We start from the raw sequence: 22860 nt of genomic DNA, 5'->3' as shown, positions 1-22860 counted from the left end.
AGCCCAAGGCAGAGGCTTAACCGACCGAGCGGCTCAGGCGCCCCGCTCGGGCGCCGCTTCAAGATGCTGCTGAGAACGTCTGTATCCCCAGGGGCAGACAGCTGTTCACTAGCCACGGTAACGCAGGATGCAGCATATACGTGGAAGCATAGTGACCTTCCGCAGCCAGGTTCTCCGTTAAACCATATATACCCACGTAACGGGCTTTCCCATCTCCCCCCGAATCTAGGACTAATTAATTCTTAAACCAAATCTGTACACGTCTGTGAACGCCTATTATGTGCCCGTCTCAAAGATGAAAGTTACAGAAGTTTCCTGCTTCTACGGAGCACACAGTCCGCTTCACTGTCAGAAACCAGATTCGGGAAATAACCTGGGACGCTGACGTAGGCCAAGGGCTCCCGGCTCCAAGCTCTTGCTCTAAATCGACAAATGGTAGACGCTGGGACCCCGCCCCTTTTAACCTTCTGTCAGTCAACCAACCTATCTGCGGGCAGGCCCTCGTCGAAAGACTGTCTCCGTGCGCATGTGCGCGCATGCGCCCCACGGAAGCGAGCCCCCGCCCCCAGGGAGCCGCCGTGCAGTGCGCAGATAAGGCGTCGCGCGTGCGCAGGCGCTCAGCGCGGAGGCCTGCCGGAAGCCAAGATGGCGCGCGTGTGTTGTCCAGGTCGCGGCCGGCGCGGTATCAGTACTTAAGCCGTGTGTTTTGTGAGGAGCTGTGGCGAACGCCCTCTCCGCCGCCATGGCCCGGCATCGGAATGTCCGAGGCTATAACTACGATGAAGGTAAGTGGCAGGGTCCTGCCGGGACGTCATTTTCGCGGTTCCAGCTGGGACTCCCGCCCGTTGGCTTGCGCTTGGATCTGTTGAGTTTCTGGTGAGTGGTGCCAGGCTGGAATTCAGAGTAGGCTCGGTTGGAGAAAATAACAGGACATCCGAGTGCCAGCGGATGGCACTGTGTTAAGTCGTGGTGTCTGCCCTCTGGTATTGATTTTATTTATTTAGGGCGGGGAGGTACCTCGTCGTATGGGAAAGACATTTAGGAAGGTTGGGATCTCTTGGTATTTATGCACGTAAGCATTGTCACCTCTCCCTCCTATCGTCTCCTCCCAGGTCGGGTAGGCGACTGCCTACTTGTAGGTAGTCTCTTCCCACCCCGCTTTCAAAAGTGCCCGTGAAACGATGCTTGTTTGTGAAAGACGGATTGACCTCATGCTTACCTTCAGCTCTTGCGCTGTAACTTAGATATACATGGTAAATAGTTTATGCTTGTTCATGCACACTTAGTGCAGAACCTGACTTGAGCTGAGAACTTATTTTCAACGAATTTCAAGTTAAATTGGAGACTTAGGAGATGATAAGAAGGATAGGTATTAAAAAGGTCAAGGGAATGAGTGGATTAGTTGATCTTGAGGTGTATACTCAGTTCTTGGTTGATAATGCTCAATTAAAATGTATTTTGGAGTGGAGGGGAAAAAAGCAGTACTAGAAGCAAGGGGGCTCTGGAACATCTTGATTTTTAAAAAAATGAAATAAAAAATGTACATATGAATGTTCTCTAGGAGTTAGAATTAGTTTAGGAGAAGTGCATCATCTCTGTGCAATAGATAATTGGCATCACCAAGTATCATGCAAACTAAAATTACAAACAAAAAATGAAGGAGTGCAAAAAGGGAGTAAAGACCTATTGCTTTTTAAAGTGCAGATCGTGTAAGTGTGCTTAGTATGTTGGTGGTTGTTATTGGCACTGCCAGACGATTATTCTGGAACATCAGTATACCCCAACCTTAGCAGGGAGTGGCTAACAACCTGTGCTACATTTGGAGACTGTCATCTACTTGGCCTGGCACATTAGGTTCCTGTTGTTCACTTCACGTTGGTGGCCCTTTTAAGTGTTGCAGTCTGTGTAAGCATGTCTTGTGGAGCACTGCTACCTGAGAGATGACTTTAGCCTGAAAGATATTTTTGAGGTTTTGATACAAAAAATATGAATAGGCCTAATTGCAACTTACTCATTTTTTAAAATAAGTACTTATAATTTCCTCAGCCTACATTAATTGGGGACTTAGAGTACTGCTCTAAGCTATGGGGACTGATACTGATAGTAAGATGTTTGAGGGAATCTAAAGGGAGAAATATACAAGTGACAGATGATTCCAGTATGACGTATGACGTGCTACACAAAGTACTCCCAAGGTGCAGTGGGAGTTATGTAAGTGAGCCTTATTCACGGTGGGTTGGAGGAGTTTATGAAGGAAAGTCTTCCTAGAGGAGAGGTGCTTGGCCAGTGGGGGAAAGTGCTAAATATCTTACTGGGCAGCCCCAGTTCAGGTTGTCTTTATTCATGTTTCTTTGGAACAATTGATGACATCATAAATGAGCTGTTCCTATAGCATGGGAGGTTCATTCCCATTTCCTGCTTATAGAAGTTCTGTTCATTTTAAGGATTCAGTTTCTTTTTTTTCTCAGTTGATATTTCCCCTTTCTATTATTTTCGAATAATAATTTGAAAATTCTCAAAAGTAATGTGACGTTATTAGAGAGAGTATGTGCTTTAAACCTATTGGTTCCTCTTTTTAACTTTCACTTTGTTCTCTGTAATTTGGATAGTACTTTAGTACTTTACATGACTGTCTTTAGCTAATACTAAATTAGCTTCTAATTTAAAAGTATGGCATAGTCCATACTTCATTGTTATTTTTACTCTATTGTTCATTTCCTCCAGTAGCTGGTACAATGCTTTATGTGCAGTAAATACTATGGAATTTTGTTGAGGAAAAGAGGCTCTTTACAAAGATATTAGGAATGAATTCTCTTCATCTTTTTATACTGTAGTACTGTTAGGGTCAATTTCAGTTGAAAAGCTGACTTAGTAAAAATGTTTCTTGTCATATGAATATCTAAAAATAATATTTTGTAAATGGCTCCCCATTTATTTGCTGATATATTGTTTACTTGGGATTGTGATCCGATAATTTATTGATTCATACATTTTTTTTTGTAAAAGATTTATTTATTTATGATAGACAGAGAGAGAGAGAGGGGCAGAGACACAGGAGGAGGGAGAAGCAGGCTCCATGCCGGGAGCCCGACGTGGGACTCGATCCCGGGACTCCAGGATCGTGCCCCCGGCCAAAGGCGCCAAACCGCTGAGCCACCCAGGGATCCCCGATTCATACATGTTTTTATCCAGTAGTAAAATTTATCTAATTTCTCTTTGCCATAAATATTTGGTCTCAGCCCTTGCACATGCTGTTCCTGCTATATGAATACCCTCAGAAACTAACTATCCTTTGGAATTTGTTTAACTACTATATTCCAGAGAATCTTTCCCTAGCCACTCTACTCCCTGTTCTGTTTTTGATGTTCATATGTGTAATCCCAAATCACTGTTTCTCATGTCTCAGATACTTGTCATATAATTTTGTAATTGCTTGCATTCGTGTCTTTGTTTCCTGTTAGATTTTAGATTCATAGAAATCTTGGAATGCACCTGTCATTCAGTGTTGTCCCTCAGATACATCTAGTAATCCCTGGCATAATCTATCAAATGAATAGATACATTTATGTAAATATATTTATCTTTCTTGTGCATTTTCATTTTAAATGGTCTCATTCATTAATTTATACTACAATGAGAACTAATTTAGTTCCAGTCATGGCTGGTAGTTGGCTAAGACAGAGCCTTTCCCCGAAGGACCTTATAGTCTCATGGAATGAAGCAGATATAGTGCTTCGAAGACAATCAATTGGAGAAGTGTGCTAGAGAGTAAAAGTGGCAGCGGGGCTTGTCTCTTTACCAGAGTGGTCAGGGAAGACATATGCAAATAGATGACATAGAGTTGGAACCTTAATGAGGAAAATAAAAACAGCCTTAGGAAAATATGGGCAAACTACATATTCTAGTCAGTAGGAAAAAAAGTCCAGCTAGCATGATCAGAGAGCGTAAGAGAATTTAGGATAAGATGTTTTCTTTTCGTTTTTTAAAAATTTATTCATGGGGATCCCTGGGTGGCGCAGCGGTTTGGCGCCTGCCTTTGGCCCAGGGCGCGATCCTGGAGACCCAGGATCGAATCCCACGTCGGGCTCCCGGTGCATGGAGCCTGCTTCTCCCTCTGCCTATGTCTCTGCCTCTCTCTCTCTCTCTCTCTCTCTCTCGTGTGACTATCATAAAAATATATATATATATATATATATTCATGAGAGACACAGAGGCAGAGACATAGGCAGAGAGAGAAGCAGGCTCCTTATGGGAGCCTGATTCAGGACTCCATCCCAGGACCTCAGGATCACGACCTGAGCAAAGACAGACGCTCATCCACTGAGCCACCCAGGTGCCCCGATAAGATGGTTTTTGTAGAAATTAACTAGCTCAGCTTGAAGAAAAACTTTTCATGATCTGATCGTATATCCTGTACTAGTCCGTTGTATGGGAAATAAATGCTTTGGTCACAGAAGGCACTTGGTGAAAAAAATGAATGGAAGACGTATTTCAGATTTTAATACTGGAGAGAGGATTCAAGTTTGTGGTCTTTGGTACTATCCTTTTTTGATCACATGCAATAAAAACTTGGAACAATTTTAATAAAACCCAACTAGCTTAAAAACTGAAGAACTACATATGCCTTGATGAATATAGAAAGTAAGTACCTACTTTGTGGGTAAAGTTTTTAGAATTTTTTGGAAAAGTAGACATTCCAAGTTTCCTTTAATTTTGAGGTACAATTTAGTTTGGAGAGAAGTTAGATGCTTTCTTGTTAATAGCTAAGAATATAAAAAGAACTTGTGAAGAATTTATCTCTCGTGTTTTTATTTTAGATTTTGAAGATGATGATCTCTATGGCCAGTCTGTCGAGGATGATTATTGTATTTCGCCATCAACAGGTGACTTCTAAAAAATACTTTGATTTCCATTATTTGGATACTTAAAAAATGTTAAGTATTATTGTCATTCTAGGATTAGTTCCATATAGTCTTATGTGTCCCATAAGACTATAATATTATGTAACATTTAAAAAGATATCGTTTTTAACTCCTAAAGGTATATAAAATCATTTCTTTATCCATGAGTAGAATTATAAAGTTTTGATTTCATAATTTAGCTTAAAACAATTTGAAGAAAACTTTGAAAACTATGTTTTTTCCAATATTCTTTGTAATGTTTTTTCCAGTATTCTTTGTAACATGCAGTTAATCTAAATTGTACCGAAATGGTAATTTAGTCAATAACAAAAATCTAGGACTTCTGAAGGCCAGTAGCAATTAATGTTATATACTCAGGAAATCTCTTGAATTTTGGAAACATTGAGATGTTATGCATAGACTTCCCTTCATACAGTACCTCAGTTTATCTACCATTAAACAGCTTGTTAAATGAATCAAATATGTGTGGTTCAGTTCTCTGGAGCCAGAGTGATTTAGAGTTCACATTTCTATAGGACTCTGCATCAGAGCTGCATCTCCTGTCTTACCTGCAGAAAGAGTTCTTCTTTGCCACCATATAAAGAAAACATGAACATTTGTATCTTCTTTTCAGCAGAGTGTTTGACCAGACCATTTCTATAATTTTCCTAATAATATATTTGTCTTCAAACTTCAGCCTACTCTAGAAATAGTTGCTTAAAATGCCCTGCTGGATTTTACTATGCCACGAAGGGGTAAAATTAAATTCAGTTAGGTATAATATAAATATAATTCACAAAACTCATTTTCTCCAAGTTTAAAGGCTTAATATAATTAACATTTGTATTGAAATCCACCTTGTCTTTAGTACTGTATTGTTTATGGAGCTGTCCTATAGACCTGTGCCTGCTTTAATCTCACTTTTAGTCTTTGAAGACCAAATATGTCCCTTCTGACTTTACAGAATTCCTTTTAGTATATGTGCTGCCGAAGCGAGCACAAATTCCTTTTTCTTTATACAGCATAGGTGTTCCACAAGTTGTCTTAGCACCTCTTCTGTTCCTGCCTTTGCTTATCCTGTGACTTGTTCCTCTGAAATGCATCTAGCTCTTCATTGGTACTCTCATCATTTAGCCGTAGTAATCAAGGCCTTTCCTTTCTTGCTCTAGTGTTACACTGTTACCAGTCAGGATCCTGTTAGGAGATAGAAATTGCACTGGTTATCAAGGAGGTGGTAACTTCAGGAAGCATACCTAGTTCTAGAGAAGCATATGGGTGAGGTTAGACCCTTGGAGGACTGGGACTTAAACCTGTGATAAGACGATTATGCTTTGCCTCTGAAGTTCAGAAGAGGGACTGGTGAATGGGGACTCAGATTTTCCGAGATTTACATTCATGGCCTCCCTTTCTTGAGCTCAGAGTTTATCCTTGTGTCTGTCATAGCTCTTCATGTGTGTCTTGTGGGTGGCTCATATTCAGTACAGTTTTATTCTTTGTACACTCCAAGAAATCGATGACATTATTGAAGCAGGAGATAAATGGTTAAATGGTTTTGAGTTTTTTCTGTGACAAACTGTATTTTTAACAAAAACACGTGGTTTTGGATTTTTAAGTTTTCAAAGCATGTATAAAATAGTAGTGATATTAGATCAGAAATGTTTCCTCTTTAGTGGTATAGTTTCCAAGTGATTTTCAGTAAAAAATGAATAGTTTTAGAAGAATCTTCTCTCTTTTCTTTTTTTTTTTTAAGATTTATTTTTATTTATTTATGAGAGAGAGAGAGAGAGAGAGAGAGAGAGAGAGAGGCAGAGACACAGGCAGAGGGAGAAACAGGCTCCATGCCGGGAGCCCGACGCGGAACTCGATCCCGGGACTCGATCCCGGGACTCCAGGATTGCGCCCTGGGCCAAAGGCAGGCGCGAAACCGCTGAGCCACCCAGGGATCCCCTCTCTCTGTTCAGCCAAAGTCATTGAAAAGATGATCATATTCATGGTCCTAATGAATTCTGATAATTGAGTGATTTTATCAGTGTATTAATTTTTTCTAAAATTCATCAGCACATATATTTTTTTGAACTCTGCTAAGCACAGTTTTTGTGATGGAAAGGTGATTTCTAAATGTTACAACTTTTTTCCCTTTGGAAAAATTGACTTTGATATTGAATATTGAACATATGTCAAAGAATTGGGGATGGCAAAAAGAACACATATATTACTTTATTTGGACAGATACGGGTTTTGTTTTGCCTACTATAATTAGAAGTGTTGAAAGATAAATTGAGGCATATTAAAATTTTTAATTTATTTTAATTCAAATGTTAGTTTGAGTCAGGCGGCTCCAAACTGGAAGTGGTTAGGAGTGTTCCACTGGAATGGAGCTGGGGCAAGGTGTTGTTTTTTTTTTTTTTTTTAATATTTTATTTATTCATGAGAGACACAGAAAGAGGCAGACACATAGGCAGAGGGAGAAGCAGGCTCCTCTCAGGAGCCTGATGTGGGACTTGATGGGATTCTGGGACCATGCCCTGAGTCCAAGGCAGAAGATCAACCACTGAGCCGCCCAGGTGCCCCTGGGATAAGGTTTTTATAGAAACGACAGGAAACAGGGCAGCCCTGGGGGCTCAGCGGCTTAGCGCTGCCTTTAGCTGGGGGCATGATCCTGGAGACCCGGGATCAAGTCCCATGTCGGGATCAAGTCCCACGTCGGGCTCCCTGCATGAAGCCTGCTTCTCCCTCTGCCTCTCTCTCTCTCTCTCTCTCTCTCTCTCTCTCTCTCTGTCTCTAATAAATAAATAAAATCTTTTAAAAAAAAGGAAACAAAGCAGAGAAATTATTTGATTGGTTCTAGTTTAAAGGTTGCATTATTTAGGAAAGCCTAGTTGGCTTTTTTTAATTGTTCTTAATCCTGAGGCATTTACAGGAATTGACTCTGGCCTCATTTTCCTTTTTTTTGGCCTCATTTTCCATATGTTATCAAGGCATTGGAGGCACCTTGGTCAAAAGGCCTCCAATGATTACTTAAATGGTAGTGATCCTTATTCAGTTCATTCCAATTCAGAATTTTTATTGAGCATCAGTTAACGTGTAAGGAAAACCCTACTCTAATAAATTTATAAATTAGTATAAGGTAGCATGTTAAAAGTCCTCTTCAGATATGCCACAGCAGTATGGTGGGGGAAGCCATAGTCCTGGATGAAGGAGTCTGGGAAGGTACTTTGGAAGAGGGGGGATTGGACTGGTAATCTGGGAGGAAGACTGGCATCCTGGATAGAGGAAGACAGTAGTGCTTGAGCAGTGGCCTTTATGTGAGGCTCATTTGAGAACGCTCACACTATAATGCAGTTGCAGTAGGAATGAGGACTGGGAAGGAAGTAGGGGACAGACTTGGGAGGTGGTTTTTAATTGTAGGTGTGTTTTTTCTGCTTGTTGGAGGAATGTGAGTCAAGGGGCAGTATTTTCCTAAGGAAGCTGATGACTGCACAGAGTGGACCACAGCAGGGACTTGGAGGGCAGTGTTTCTGGATCTTCACTGCTGATGTTGGTCAGCTGGGAGTCATTTAAAGATATAGATTCCCTGCCCCATTTCCAGTATCACTGAATCAGAACCTCCAGAGGAAGAAGCCTGGATAGCTGTGTCATTAATGAGTACCTCTTACGTGATTTTTAAGGTTTTTAGAAAACATTTGGGGCAGTTGTAGGAGTTAGATTTTCAATTCTTTGAACTTTATATTTGTTAAAATGCCTTAAGTTTTAAAAGTCACCGTGGGTGTCCCGGTTTTTCAGAAAGCATTTCCATTAAAGTTTGTGAATTAATTTAGAAAAGAATAGCATTTTATATCTATCCTTTTTTCTTCATTGCTTTTTTATTGCTCTTTATTGTATTTGTTGCCTTTTGGGCTCTCATTTCAGCTTCAAAGATTTGCACTGTTTTTCCCCCACTAATAGTTACTTTCCCTGGGGAATTTGTCTACCCTCCATCCTGACCCACTTCCCAGCAAATCCAGCCAACACTGCCTCTAAAATAGTGGCAGCAGTATAGGTTTCTGAGTTGGATATGTGTGTGGATTGCTGATAAGGAACCCCCGTCCCCCCAGAAAAAAATAGCTCCTCTGAGGTTGAGCAGCAGCCTGAATAGTGACAACTTTCTTTTCCTTATCAATATATCCTAAGTGAAAATTGCTGAGAGATATTATCTGATTTTTTTCCTCAAAAATTAATTTTTGATTTTTTCTTGGGGTTTTCCTCACAGGTGAAAGCCATGAGAGGAAGTTGAGGAAAGTATATTTGTTACTCTTAGGCTAAACTGGGTAGTTTATTTTAGCTAGGAAAAGAATTTGTAAATCAGGCACAAAGTGGGCCAGTTTACATTTTTTAGTACTATGTTTTAAGATAATACAGAACGTAAGGGATATCGTTATTTTATGTACGACTTAAAGTAAATCTGTCAATCTAAGTATCACATAATGTTGAGGTGCCATTTGATTGTAAGACAAGTCCTCATTCTGGGATTTTAACATGAAAATAGTGGTCATCTTAGAGTCTATAAATAAGATGTCTCTTCTGTTTAGCCATGCTGACTTTATATAATAGTGTTATACTCTCCTTGAACTAGAGGGGGATAAATACGAAGATATATATACAATATAGTATGTGTATCCTTGAAAGACCTTATGGTCTTCAAAACTGTACACTGAAAATAACAGAACATCTGGGTAAAAAATAGGATCATGACAGATCACTCAACCTGTAAAGTATTAGCAAAAACAGTAATTATCTTAATAAAAATGCTTACACATTTAAGAAGATAGCTTAACTTCCTAATAAATATTCCAGTAAATATAGGACTTTAGAAAATATATTAAAAAGCTTAATGAGAAAGAGTTGAACTAACGAGTGATGTTGCAAAGGCAAAATGCTCACAGATATTGGAGTGGCAAGCACTAAGCATGCACAAAGCAAGACACACATCCTCCAGCCTGAGCCAAGAGAGGAAGCATTGTGGATCTCTCTGGCAGTGCAGTACCATTATGGTAACAGTGTAATATTCTGTGGTGGGCGTTATTTTGTCCCTGCTGCTATTAGGTGATGATGCCAAACATTGAAGTGTTGGGGGGAAAATATCATAAACCAAAGCAACTTGAATGTTGTTACACCCTTATCATTCTCTTTATCATTTGGTGTGAGTAGGTAAGTAAGCATGCCTGATAGCAGAATAGATTGAATTCTCTCGGCTGTTGTTGATCTCTCTTATTGGTTCTCCTTGCCAGAGATGTCTTCCACTTCCTCAGGTTTTCTGATGCTTTGACCTCATCTTTTCATGACTGTGCCAATCTTCAGTGATTACTTAATCTTTGCTTCTGTGGCACTTGTACTACTTTTTTGGCTTTTATTTAAATTCATTCATTCATTTATTTATTTTTTGAGAAAGAGAGTGCGCACAAGCGGGGGTGGGGTGGGGGGGGGAGAGGGAGAAGCAGGCTCCCTGCTGAGCAGGCTCCCTTCTCTCAGGCTCAATTCCAGGACCCTGGGATCATGACCTGAGAGAAGGCAGATGCTTAACCAACTGAGCCACCCAGGGGTCCCTCATTTGGCTTTTAAAATACATCATTACATTTTTCTTCTTTGCCTTTCCTATGCATCTCTAAGGCCATCGTTGGTTTATTCTATGAATAGAGAAGCACTTATGCTACAGCCTTCTGGATGTTACATATAAACCATAGTATTATCTAATATCTGTATGTGCATTATTTATATGCAGTAGCTATAAACCTTGAATTGTAGTTGGTTTCCCTTTCTTTCATAGATTATGCCTTAAAAACATGAACAGAAGTTAAATGTGTGAACAGTAAACAGTAGACTTGAGTGCTATGCATGCTCTCTTCTAGAAAGCTACATAATATAAAATCCCTAGTAACAACTTGCCTGTAGAATACTGTAATAAAATTTCAATCTTTCTTGTTCTTTAATTTTCTTTCTCCACAACTGAGCATAATCTCTAGGAATTGAGTGCATTTAGCATCCAGCTGAGGTGAAAGAGTCACACTTTGGGCGTGGTGTCCATTTTCTCCTTTGCTTGCTTGTATTTTGTTTATGATATTCAGGCATATATTGGCACTTCAATATTTTGTCTGTCCTCCTTTTAATGAAATATACAATACCAGATATATATTGAGTGATGACACTCAGTGCTGTAGATTGGCACAGACTGATCTCTGAAAGTCAAAGTTAGGTATGTGACACTAGCATACAGTGTAGACAGTGTTTAAAAGTAGGAGTTGTTCAAAAGTTAAGGCCTGTGATTTTGGTCAACTGTTGAGTTCAGATAAAATTAGCAATTCTTGGAAAATGAAAATTAAATTGTTTTTAGTATTTTCTTAATTTATGCAAATAATGTTTGGTTTGTGGTTTGAAATATTTGTTCCAAAGAAGAGAACATTTTGCGTGAAGGTGGAGTAATAGGGAGGGACGAAGAGTTCGGAAACACAATGTTTGAAAACTCTGGAGATTTTGGAGATAGGAAGAACGAAGGATGATGATAGCAAGAGGCCAGTTGAGCAATTGCTAAGGGCATCTGGGCAGGATTTAGGGTTTGGTATGTTTTGTCTTCGTTTGTTTTTGTTTTTATCCATTTATAGAATATAGGTAAATAGCCATAGGTGGTAGGTCAGAATATTTAATTTTTATTTTAATTTTTATGGGGAAAAAAAGAAAACTTACTGGGAAGTGGCTGTGCTACAGCATTCTTCCATCATTTTCTCTTCTAGCTGCTCAGTTTATTTACTCGCAGCGCGACAAACCTTCTCTTGTTGAGCCTGTAGAAGAATACGATTACGAAGGCCTGAAAGAGTCCTCCAGTTCTCTTTTGAACCATCAGCTGAGTGGAATTGATCAAGGTATAGTAAAAAGTAGTTTATCTGTGCTTCATGTCAGAAAATGATTGATAATTAATATACTAGAATTTACCAGATTTATTGTAATTGTTCATAGTAGTGATTGTGGGTAGGAATGGTACAAATGTCTCTTGTATACTCAAGGAAAATTTACATTTTATTTTATTTCATTTATTTATTTTTAAAGATTTGTTTTTTCATGAGAGAGAGAGAGAGAGAGAGAGAGAGAGAGGGGCAGAGGGAAAAGCAGGCTCCCTATGAGGAGTCTGATGTGGGACTTGATCCCAGGACTCCGGGACCATGCCCTGAGCCAAAGGCAGATGCTCAACCACTGAGCCACGCGGGCATCCCAGATATTTACATTTTATTAAGTATATTTTGTGTGTAGTGTATGGCTAATTGTATGGTTGAAAAATTGGTTGTGTGGCTATTATTTAGTAACTGGAATTTTTGACTGAGATCTTTATTTCATCTCCTTAGGAGAGAAACTTCAGTGATTTGTTTTCTCTCAGCAATATTCATTGTTTCATGAGCTCTAATCGGGAAAGATAGGTATATTGTGGATAAAAATATCATTATAAATAATTTTTGCCAAGAAAAGAGGAAAGTTGAACATCCTAAATATAGTTTCAGATCTTTTGTTGTTGTTTTGAAGATTGAGGGTTCTTTCATGGCACCATTTAGTATGGCTTTTAATTATTTTCTGTTCTAGCTCGTCTTTATTCATGCCTTGATCACATGAGAGAGGTACTTGGAGATGCTGTGCCAGATGACACTTTGATTGATGCAGTTCTGAAGAACAAGTTTGATGTGCAGAAGGCTCTGGCAGTGGTTCTGGAACAAGAGAAAATGCAGAATTGGAAGGTCAAGAGTGAGGGAGAAATATCTTCAGGGAAGATAGCAAAAGGTATGTTTTAGAACTTGTTCTCTTTTAGTTTTACAGTTAATGCTTTAAAAGAGGCTTTGATTTGATTTGGCTGTTTAGAAAAATGGGCAGAAAATTGTGTATGTTAAAATAATCCTGATCATCATCACTTGATTTTCCCATTTGTGAACTTTTAAGCTGAGTGCTGTGTTCTCTTCCCTTTGTGAAAGCTTGTTTTTTGATTATTTCTCTGCTCTTTTTGGTAACTAGCAGAATATAGGGGAAATAAAGTCAGATAAAAACGAGGACATTTGTTGCTTCTTGTCAGTAGCTTAGAGAGCTTTTTGATTATTTTTTTTTTTACCCTAATGGGTTAGGAAATGGAAATTAATACCCAGCTTATTATAAAAATGCCATTATATTTTCAGCATTTATAGTAAATGTATTAGTTTTATTTAAATATCATAAGTATCATAATTACACTACTTTTGCATTTCAAAGCCAAATCTTTAATTTTAAATTTATAGAATTTGGGGTTAAATTTCGAATTTAATTGACATAAGAAGGGAACTGAGGTATCTTTATAGTAATTGGTATGGTATCTGTCAGTAGGAGCATGGTGATTTATCAAATGGGTTATTTCCTGTAACCTGAGGACTGGATTTTTTTTACCACAACAAAGTTGTACACAGTCTTTTACCATGAAATAAGGGTGGTGTTTTATGTTCTATTTAAATTTTAAAAGTTTTGAAAAAATGAATAAATAAATAAGAGTTTTGATGGGGAAGCACTTGTAACTGACCTATGAAAATGAGTCTATAATATTTTATCTTTACTAATAATAGTTTATCCCAGAAATCATAGAATATAATTTGCTTGTTTTTAATACATTAAAAATACAGGAGAAGATGAACTAGTTCTTTTCATTGGTTTTTTAGACATTTTGAATTTGAGACAATCCTGACGATAATTTCAATATGTTAAAACCTTACATTATAAAATTTGTGAAAATTAGACTTGGTACTTATATTTGTATATATCAGTGAACTAAGTATGAAGGTCACTTTAAAAAAGCTAAGGTTGTAAAAGGAAGGTAAAATTCCTTTATTAATTGTTTTTTTTTAGAGTGTTCACTTTTTATCAAGTAATGATCAAATATTTGATCACTTTATTCATGTTATAGTCAAAAGAAACATTTAGTAATTAAATGCCTCATTTCATGTTTCCTTTTGGTTGCTGTGACTGTCTTCTGCATATGTCAACCTATTCATCTGAAAATTAATGGCTTTTGTAAGGTAAGGAGTCTTATTATCTTCCTCTCAAGTCTCAGCTGATAATGTTCAAAGCTCTTGTCCTCAATCCACAAACCACTTGGATTGTAGTAGCAAACCCTTTGATTTTTCTGGCTCATTGGCAAAATCTGGAGTATATCATAATTCCTCAGTTGTACCAAGTCACTATTTACTCCATAAAAAAAAGAAACTTGACAGACCTAAAAGTGAAAAGAAACTAGAATCATGTAAGTTAACAAAAGAGCTGTCACTAGCTGACCTAATTGATGATATGCCAAGAGATTCTTGTAAAAGTCAACCATCAGTCAAATTATCGTCCACAGATGGCCTGGAAAGTCTATTTTCAAAGAATCTAGGTGCTAATATGTTAAGACCTCATGAATCTGAATATGTTTCCAAAGATGATTCTTCATTCAAAGAAATACCAGATTTAAAATCCTTAATGATAAAGAACATAACATCTAATAACTCTTTTTGTATTCAAAATAATTCCCTACCTGATTTGCAAAACATTCCAGTACAAAACAGCATAGGAAATTTAAATAATCCTTTGCTCTTAACTAGCTCATTGGAAAATATGGCTCATGATCATTTAAATGCTAGTGAAATGACTGAAGTTGGAAGTATTTCTTCAGTTGAACAAAGTGCCAAAAATTACCTTTTAAAAAATGACAGTTTGCAGTTTTCCCAGTCTGAAAGTCCATCCCTAGCTGAACTGTTTCAGGAACACAAAGAAAATAATCCAAGCCAGTGCTTTACGTTATCTGATCTTTGTAGCCAGTCATCTGCTAGTTTTACAGATCTAAGTTTAGAATCCTTTCCCCTGTCGCAGCTAGGAAACCGATATCCATCTTCAACTGGAATATCAGAATTAACAGGATCTCTGTCATCTTTGGCATTTTGTAAAGCTTCTCCTACAAGAGACCTTGAGGATTTGTCACTTTCTGATTTGATTGCAGAAACAATTGAAATAGACAACTCTCAGATTAAGAAGGATTCCTTTAATCTCACTTTATCTGAAATGAGGTCACCTGGAATAGATTCAAATATTGATCTTAGTGTCCTTATAAAAACCCCTAATTTTGGTCCAAAACATGCGGTAGACCAATCAGTTGCTCCAACATCAGGAACAAAAGTTTTAAGTTCAAAGTTAGGGAAAAATTTCAATTTTGCTAAGGATTACAAGAAAACCAATAAAGGCCCTTTGACTAGGAAACCACCTTTTTCTCTCTCTTGGACCAAGGCCCTTGCTGCTAGACCTTCAGCTTTTGCTTCAACACTGTGTCTTCGTTATCCATTGAAAAGCTGCAGACGACGCACCCTTGACCTATATAAGACTTTTCTTTATAGTAGACAAGTTCAAGACATAAAGGACAAAGAAATAAGTCCTCTTATAGCAATAACACCATTTGACTTCAAATCAGCATCTCCTGATGACATTGTAAAAGCTAGTCAAAAGAAAGCTTTCACTAGAGAATAGTAACAAAAGGAAAACTTGATCACTGTTGTAGAGCTTTTGTTTTAAATAATTTAAAATCTTTATAGGGTTACTTTATATTATGGGATTCAAGTTGTGATTTTTATATTAAAATTGTCTTAAGTCAGTTGATAGCTTCAGTTGATATGTATTTTTGCACTGAATTTTTTTTTTACTGTATCTTTTAGTGATAATTGGCTTTATTTAAGTTGATAGCTTAAAATGGGTGTATGTTTACAGAGTGCGTATGGAAACTTGATGTTGTGAAATCAGACCTTTCAGATGTTTTTGTTTGAAGCATTCAACTTTATAAGTTTTTACAATGAGACATTTTCTTTTTAAAGTATTTTTGTGCTTTGCTCTTAAATGAAAATGCCACTTGGGATTATTATAGTTTAGTGATGAAGATTTCTCCTGTGATTTGTGGCATAGCATAGGTGAGATGTAATTCTATTTTAAAATATTAGTGATATCATTCCCATTCATTATTTTTCTGTAGGTGGGTACTTAAAAGTTTTCTAATAGAAAATTTTAAAATTCCTGACTTTTAGGAATACTGTGGAGATTGTTGAAATACACTTTTGATGATAATAAAATGAAAATCCTTTAGGGGGCCATGTACATACTGAAGTTGGATTAATACATAAATTATTTTTATACATTTTAAAAACCCTTTGTCCTAAATGCATACTTTAAAATAAATATATAGAAAGTGTTTTCAAGTATGGTTGCATGTTGTTTGAATAGATAGATTTATCGGATCTCTCACCCTTTTTTTGTTACTGGAAATAATGAAATGTGGAGTTTTCCTCTTTGACACTGATAGCTGTATGTGCTACATTGACAAAATTTCGGCAATGGTAGATCAAATAAGAGCTCTTCTGGTCATTAGAAACAAGTATGTAATTTATCCCTTAAAGCAGTGGTCCTCTACTAACAGAATCACTGGGGGAGTTTTTTCAAAACACAGATACTGTGGCTTCACTCTAGACATGATGAATCAGTCTCTGAGGGATGACATTTGGGATTGTGTATTTTTAAAATAGTCCCCAGGTGATTTTGGTGTGCTACTTTTACTTGAGAGCCACTGCTCTAGGGCAAGAAATGAGTAGAATGAGAGGAATTAGTAATGCTAACAATGTGGATTTATACTTCATAGTTTCTAGTAATCAAGAATACTAAGGAAAGCTGCCCATTAGGAATGATAGTCTTTTGCATAAGAGGATGCTGATACTGTATTATTAGTATTTCTTTTTATTATTAGTAGTAGTAGTATTTCTTGCAGGAAAAAAAATAATATCTAAAATGTTACTTCTTAATGAAATTGAAATAGCTGACCTTTTCCCAGTAAGGTAGTATTTTTCTCTGACAGCTATTTCTCTATGCTTTTGATAATTTTTTTTTTTGTATTTCTCATTTCAGTTTATTCTCAGAATGACATTCCAATATTTTTAGCTGTGTTTGATTTTTTTTATATCTAGTGTTTTGGTGGGAACACTTAAACTAGAATTAATGTCGTTGTTCTTGACCAAACGCTTTTTTTGTGATGTCTTCAGGTTTTGTTTTTAATTGCATGCTTCAATGCACAGTGTACTGATGCTTAGGAGATCATACAAATCATGTTATATTTTATGGCCAGTTTTAGAATTTGAATTAGTATATGACTCTTCAACTGGATTTATTTATGGGCAGTCTCCAATTTAGAAGTGAATTGTATTCTGTGAGTTTGTTTGGAACTGACAATAATTGCAGATAGATGAAATGTTACGCAAGTGATCTGCTTTGCACATGAATCCACAAATACATATTTAACCCATACTGAAGTTGAACAGTGGTACTATTATTTTTTACCTTTTATAACAGATTTTCAAGTGGAAATAGAATACTTTTAAGCCATATAGTAGATCTTGTAGAGTGACTAGGTCTCCTTTTGTTGACTTATTAGGATTATAACTACCACTTATAAGATTATTTCTTTAGGAGGAAAATCTGTATTGCAGAATGATAGGGAAGGCAATAATTTTTAAATAGGTTTCCCTCTTTCCCTTGTCATGGCTACTAGTCTGTCAGGTACATACATGATATGGCCTTGTTGACTAATGAAGTGTCACAGTCTCTTAGATTCAGAGAGTGGAACCAAGAAGGCTGCTTGCCCCTCCCACCTTTGGCCTTTGACCATTGATAAAAAGACCAGTGCCTGTTTATGGATATACTGCCAGTGATGATTGTTTGCACTAAGTGCATATTCTGCATTGACTACTGGTTTTTGATTGACTTTTGTGTGTCTTGGTAGCTAAGGTATGCTAAGAGTTTTGGTTTATTTTCTAATTCCAGTATCAGTTTTGTGATGCAAGGCCATGTTTATTTGCATTATGATCAGGTACATTAATATTTTTCTTTAGGAATATAAATGATATTATAATAATATTCTAAGTGATACAAAGTACAAGACATTTAAAATTACTATTTTTGCTTACTTTTTTTTTTGGTCTTTAAGTGATCTAATGTCCACGGATGTTTTGTCCTTTTGTATTCTAAAGTCTTTGGTTGTGTCCTTAGGTTGTAGTTCTTCTTTCCATTAATTGCCCAGAACTAGGGTACATGACACTTTGCTTAACTTTTCTTTCTTTTTTTGTTTTACTTTTTTCCTACTTCCAGTTTAATAACTAGCATTCTAACCTCTTTTCCTCCTTTTGGCTTTGAATCCTCCTTTCCTGAACTTTTCTTTTACCCTTTTTCCTTCTCATATAAGTAGTAATAAATATTCCCAGTGTGTTACATGTTATGGTTAGTATTCAATGGCAGGTCATGCAACTGATTGTCACAACAGAGGTAAAACTAGTACAGTGCTTTTCTTTGTATGTAAAAGGAAGCACTGTTAAGATAAACACAGTTAAGAGAAAAGTAATGGGTTCTTACACGATTATTTACCTTTTAAGTTGACCCAAAATTTATATATGGACCATTACAAGTAAACAAGTATACAGTTATACACTGAGGAAGAACTATGTAGCAGTAAGTGTTTTGTGTTCCTACAAGTTTATATTTGGTTATAGAGTCATTCTTGTAGTAACCTAAAATTGTTTTTTGTTACTTATATAAACAAAGAGAATGTTGACCAGATAGGGAATAGTTGATAGTATTCCTTAGAAGTTTTCTTTTAGGCTTAGTATATGCAGCTGTACATTGTATTTTTAATTTTTAGGATGTAAAAGACTTGTCATTTTGAGTGTGTATATACATTTTTGTAAAAGCTACATTGAAATAAATTATAATTCTGAGATTCTCTTAAACCAAATAAGAAAACGTCACAGTTTATCCATAGGGATTTTTTTTAGATAAGCTTGATCCTTCAGGACGGAATTTTAATAATTTATACTGAAGGTACCTGTTTTTTATGTTTCTGTAAACAAATTAAAAAAAAAAAAAAGAACTATCTAGCTGTAAAGAATTTCTTCTAAGATATTTGTCACTCAGAATTCTGGCTTTCCAAAAGACAAAATTTTATATATGTTTACCATGGAGGACTTAACATACCCTGCTCATGGGGGGACCATTTTAAACAGCAAAATTAACAACTAAAATCAGCGTGAAAAATGTGACACTAACTAGATCATGAAAAGGGTAATTGTTTATGGTGTGAGAGCTGAAACACAAAGGCAGAGTATCACCTTTTGACCTCAGTGCGGAATGCATGTTGGGTGACTCAAATTTTTTGCTTCTCTGCACTTGTCTGGGAATGATTGCAAAAGTGCTACAAGTAAGGATTTTGGGGTTACTAATAAATTTTAATGAACAGGTGAATTTACATATATGGAAACCATGAGTAATAAAGATGGATTATACATTTTTTGACCCACTGTTCTCCATCCTTCTTGATACTTTACCTCCTAAAGGCCATTAGTTTGGGGCCGAATTACTGGAACTTTACTTCTTGGTTTATTTCTCCCAAAACACTTTACACATTACAGCCAGAGTAACTTTTTCAAATTTAGCTCTAATTTTCTGTCCTCTGTAGAAACATTTTAAATTATTTTATAATTTAATTATAGATATTTATAGATAATATATATGTAAATATAAATAATATATTTATTCCTTTTAGGAACTGGTTTCTGTTCATGTGCACCCCTCCTCCCAATCCACCCAAGAACAAACCTACCTGAGTTGTTTCTGCTTCCTTTTGGCGCTTTGCCCCTACCACCACTCCCGTTTCTCCCCCTGCTGATCTTGTTTCAGATTGTAGTTTATATATCACTCCCAGTCCTGGGGTAGGGGAACCTTCATATGCATCCTAGTTCACTGTATTCCTTTTATTACCATTCCATGTAAAATTACAACCTCCCTCCTCGACACATACAGCCATTTCCCCTTGCAACGCTGTTTTATTGTTCTTCATAGCACTTATCATCTGACATTGTGTGTAACACAGTTATTTTGTTGTTACCTGTCTCTCTACTGATCCCCAAGCCCTCCCCCCGCCCTCCCATGCATTCTCCATGAGTGCAGGGATTTTATGTGTTTACTGCTGTCTCCTCAGAATATGTCTTGCTCATAAATGTAGGAAAGGGTTTAAAGTAGAAGATGAGTCTCACTCTTACTACAGTCCCACATTCTTATTCTCTACAGGAAGCTGTAAATAAATCTGTAAACAAATCGCTTTTGTATTATTCTTCTAGAAACTTTACTGGCATATTACATATGTGAACCTACATGTATATCTTTAGACAAATGGGAAGATATATAACACTTCTATATTTGTGTCATTTACCAAGGCATTTTGCAGATCTTTCCTTACCATGTACATAGAGGTCAATCTCATTCTTTTCAAAGCTGTGTAGAATTCCATAATAGGATTGTACATTAAATAGCCCTTGTCGATAATCATTTTAAGTGTTTTCAGCTGCTGTTACTAATGACCCCAAAGTGAACATTCTACATTTTTACACGTTGAATTTCTAAGCCAAAAAATAAGTAAATTTTTGATAGATACTACCTATTGTCTTTAACAGAGGTTGTACTTATTTTTTTCTTAAAAGTTTGTGTTTCTTTCCAGATTCTTATAGATACAGTTATTACTCATTTTTGGTATTACACCAACCTGATAATTAGAAAATATTTTTTTTCATTTATTTGTGTCTTTAATAGAGTGAAGCTAACTGCTTTCTCATATATTTAAATCTATCTGTATTTCTTTCTTTCTTTTTTTTTTTTGGAGCTATCTATTCTTAATCTTTGCCCATTTTTCTGCTGGTTATCTTTCAAATACTTGTGATTCCCAACTTGTTTTTATAAGACAAAATTTAATTTTAATGCATTCAAATATATCAATCTTTTAAAGGTTTTTGTTGGAAAGTTCTGTTTGGCTACAAGTTACAAAAAATTATTCATTTTTTCTAATACATTTGACAGATTTTTCTTTTTCTTTTTCTTTCTTTTTTTTTTTTTTTTAAACACCTTTGAATCTTTGATCCAGCTGCCATTTCCAAGATGGAAATCCAGTTTCTTCCCCATCTTTTGTTTTTCCAACAGCTGGATTTGTAATGGTACCTTTTGTTGAATTACATATCCCTTTTCTTTTTTAACCTGATTTGAACTGCTGTCTGACATGCACTAAGGTCTTCTCTATGTCTTAATTTTGGGACTCTGTATTGTTCCCTTTCTTTGTCTTGTTTTGTGCCAGTACCAAATTTTTAATTACTGTAGCAATTATTACACAATTTTAATTATGTTTGGTAGGATATCTTATTTTTTCTTTCCTTTTTCATAATTTTTTGTGAGTTATCCCACTTGGAAACAGCTTGTCAAATTTTCTGAAAATCCAGTTATAATTTTAATTGAGATATTTAATGTTACAATCTTTTTGGAGAAAATATTCTGTCTTTATAGATGGCAAAATACTTTAAACATTACATTATTAAACATTAAATTTTAATAGATTTTCTAGTACACTTGTAATATTGAAACCATCCTAGTTAGTCATGGTAGCTTGTTCTTTTAATATTATGGATTTTATTCACTAATATTTTATTCAGGATTATGCTTGCTAGTCATAAGTTTAACCTACAGTTGTGTGTATGTGTGTTCATTTGGGTTTTGGATTTCTTTTTATGATGGTTTTCTAGAGAATTTAGAGTTTTTCTTTATCCTTGAGTAATTTAAAGAGCATTGAAATTATTCCTTTCATCAGAGGATTTATCTTTCTCAATATTCTAGGGTCAGTTTGAATGTTTTTTCTTAGAAAACCATCTTCATTCAGACTGACAAATGTATTTGTTTAGCATTATAGCAAACGTCTTTTTTTAAAAAAAATTCTTTTATATGCAGTTACATCTCCATTCTTATTTATTTATTTTTGGTAGTTTTATTTATTTAAGTAGTCTCTACACCCCACATAGGGCCCAAATTTATGTCCTCAAGATTGAGTTGCATGCTTTTCCGACTGAGCCAGTGAGGTATCCCAATCTCTATTCTTATTATTATAAATATTGTTTTCTCCCTCCTACTTTCTTCTCCCCCTCTGCCAGTTTTTTTTTCACGTGGTTTCTTTTAATTATCTTTGTTTTAGTCCCCAAAGATTGGCTCCTAGATTAAAAATTTACTCTATTAGTGTGTTTTCATTGGTTTGCGAGTTTATCTCTTTATTACCTAATCTGTTTTCCATTCTTTTTCCTACCTTTGTGAATGGAACTTAAATGCATTTTTATTTCTTTACCTTAGAAGTTAATTTTAATTTATGAGATCGTGAACACAGAAAAATTCAGAAAATATATAACAGTCACTCATGGATTCACAGATCTCTCTCTGTTTTAAGAAATACATTATTAGATAGGAGCCCTAGCTCCACCCTTTCCTCAGACCTCCCTACTACCTTGTAGTAGGTATGCATTATTAACATTCTGTCTCTTTTTCTTAGGTCTCTGTAGTTATTTTTTTCCTGTGGATACTGCATTTACTATGGCTCATAGGTTCTTTTAGAATTATTGTTACTTTCTGGGTTCTTTTAGAGTTACTGTTATTTTCTGGATAATTCAGAGTTTTGATTTTGATTTCCTTTTTAAAACAAGAACCTGAAAGAATTTTAAAATCTCCAGGTTATTATGGGAGTTTGTTATTTTTATTATGATTACTGGTTTCATTGTTACCAAAGAATGTGGTCTGTGCCCTTACTTACTGAAATTTATTGAGGTTTTTCTTTGAGTCTCAGTGTAGTTTTAGAATGGTTTCATAGGCACTTGTCAAGAGTATGAATTCTTCTGTCTGAAGAATACAAAATGTGATATGTTTCTGTTGGTTACTTTTTTGGGTTACATTTTATTTTATTTTATTTTATTTATTTTTTAAAAAGATTTTATTTATTTATTTGGGAGAGAGAGCAGGAATGGGGAGAAGGGGCAGAGGGAGATGTAAAGGGAGAACCAGATACCTCACCAAG

General features: G+C 36.1%; 1 protein-coding gene across 4 annotated transcripts in view; it reads left to right on the top strand.

Annotated features, from left to right (window-relative positions):
* Nucleotides 1-613: 613 nt before the first annotated feature.
* The window catches only part of HBS1L (HBS1 like translational GTPase), an 85015-nt gene continuing 62768 nt past the window's right edge, over nucleotides 614-22860 (top strand). The window contains exons 1-5 of one of the 4 annotated variants that reach the window (XM_055324657.1): nucleotides 614-785; nucleotides 4818-4883; nucleotides 11666-11794; nucleotides 12504-12698; nucleotides 13957-16115. In XM_055324657.1, the coding sequence (XP_055180632.1) occupies nucleotides 743-785; nucleotides 4818-4883; nucleotides 11666-11794; nucleotides 12504-12698; nucleotides 13957-15428 (1905 nt within the window). In that variant the 5' untranslated portion in view covers nucleotides 614-742 and the 3' untranslated portion in view covers nucleotides 15429-16115. Of the gene's footprint in view, nucleotides 786-4817; nucleotides 4884-11665; nucleotides 11795-12503; nucleotides 12699-13956; nucleotides 16116-22860 lie in introns of those variants that run through there. The other 3 variants (XM_055324655.1, XM_055324658.1, XM_055324659.1) reach the window with 3 other exon arrangements.

The sequence above is a fragment of the Nyctereutes procyonoides genome, unplaced genomic scaffold, assembly GCF_905146905.1.
Source record: "Nyctereutes procyonoides isolate TBG_1078 unplaced genomic scaffold, NYPRO_anot_genome, whole genome shotgun sequence".
In the NCBI taxonomy this organism is placed as follows: Eukaryota; Metazoa; Chordata; class Mammalia; order Carnivora; family Canidae; genus Nyctereutes; species Nyctereutes procyonoides.
This window is presented reverse-complemented; position numbering and strand designations above follow the sequence as displayed.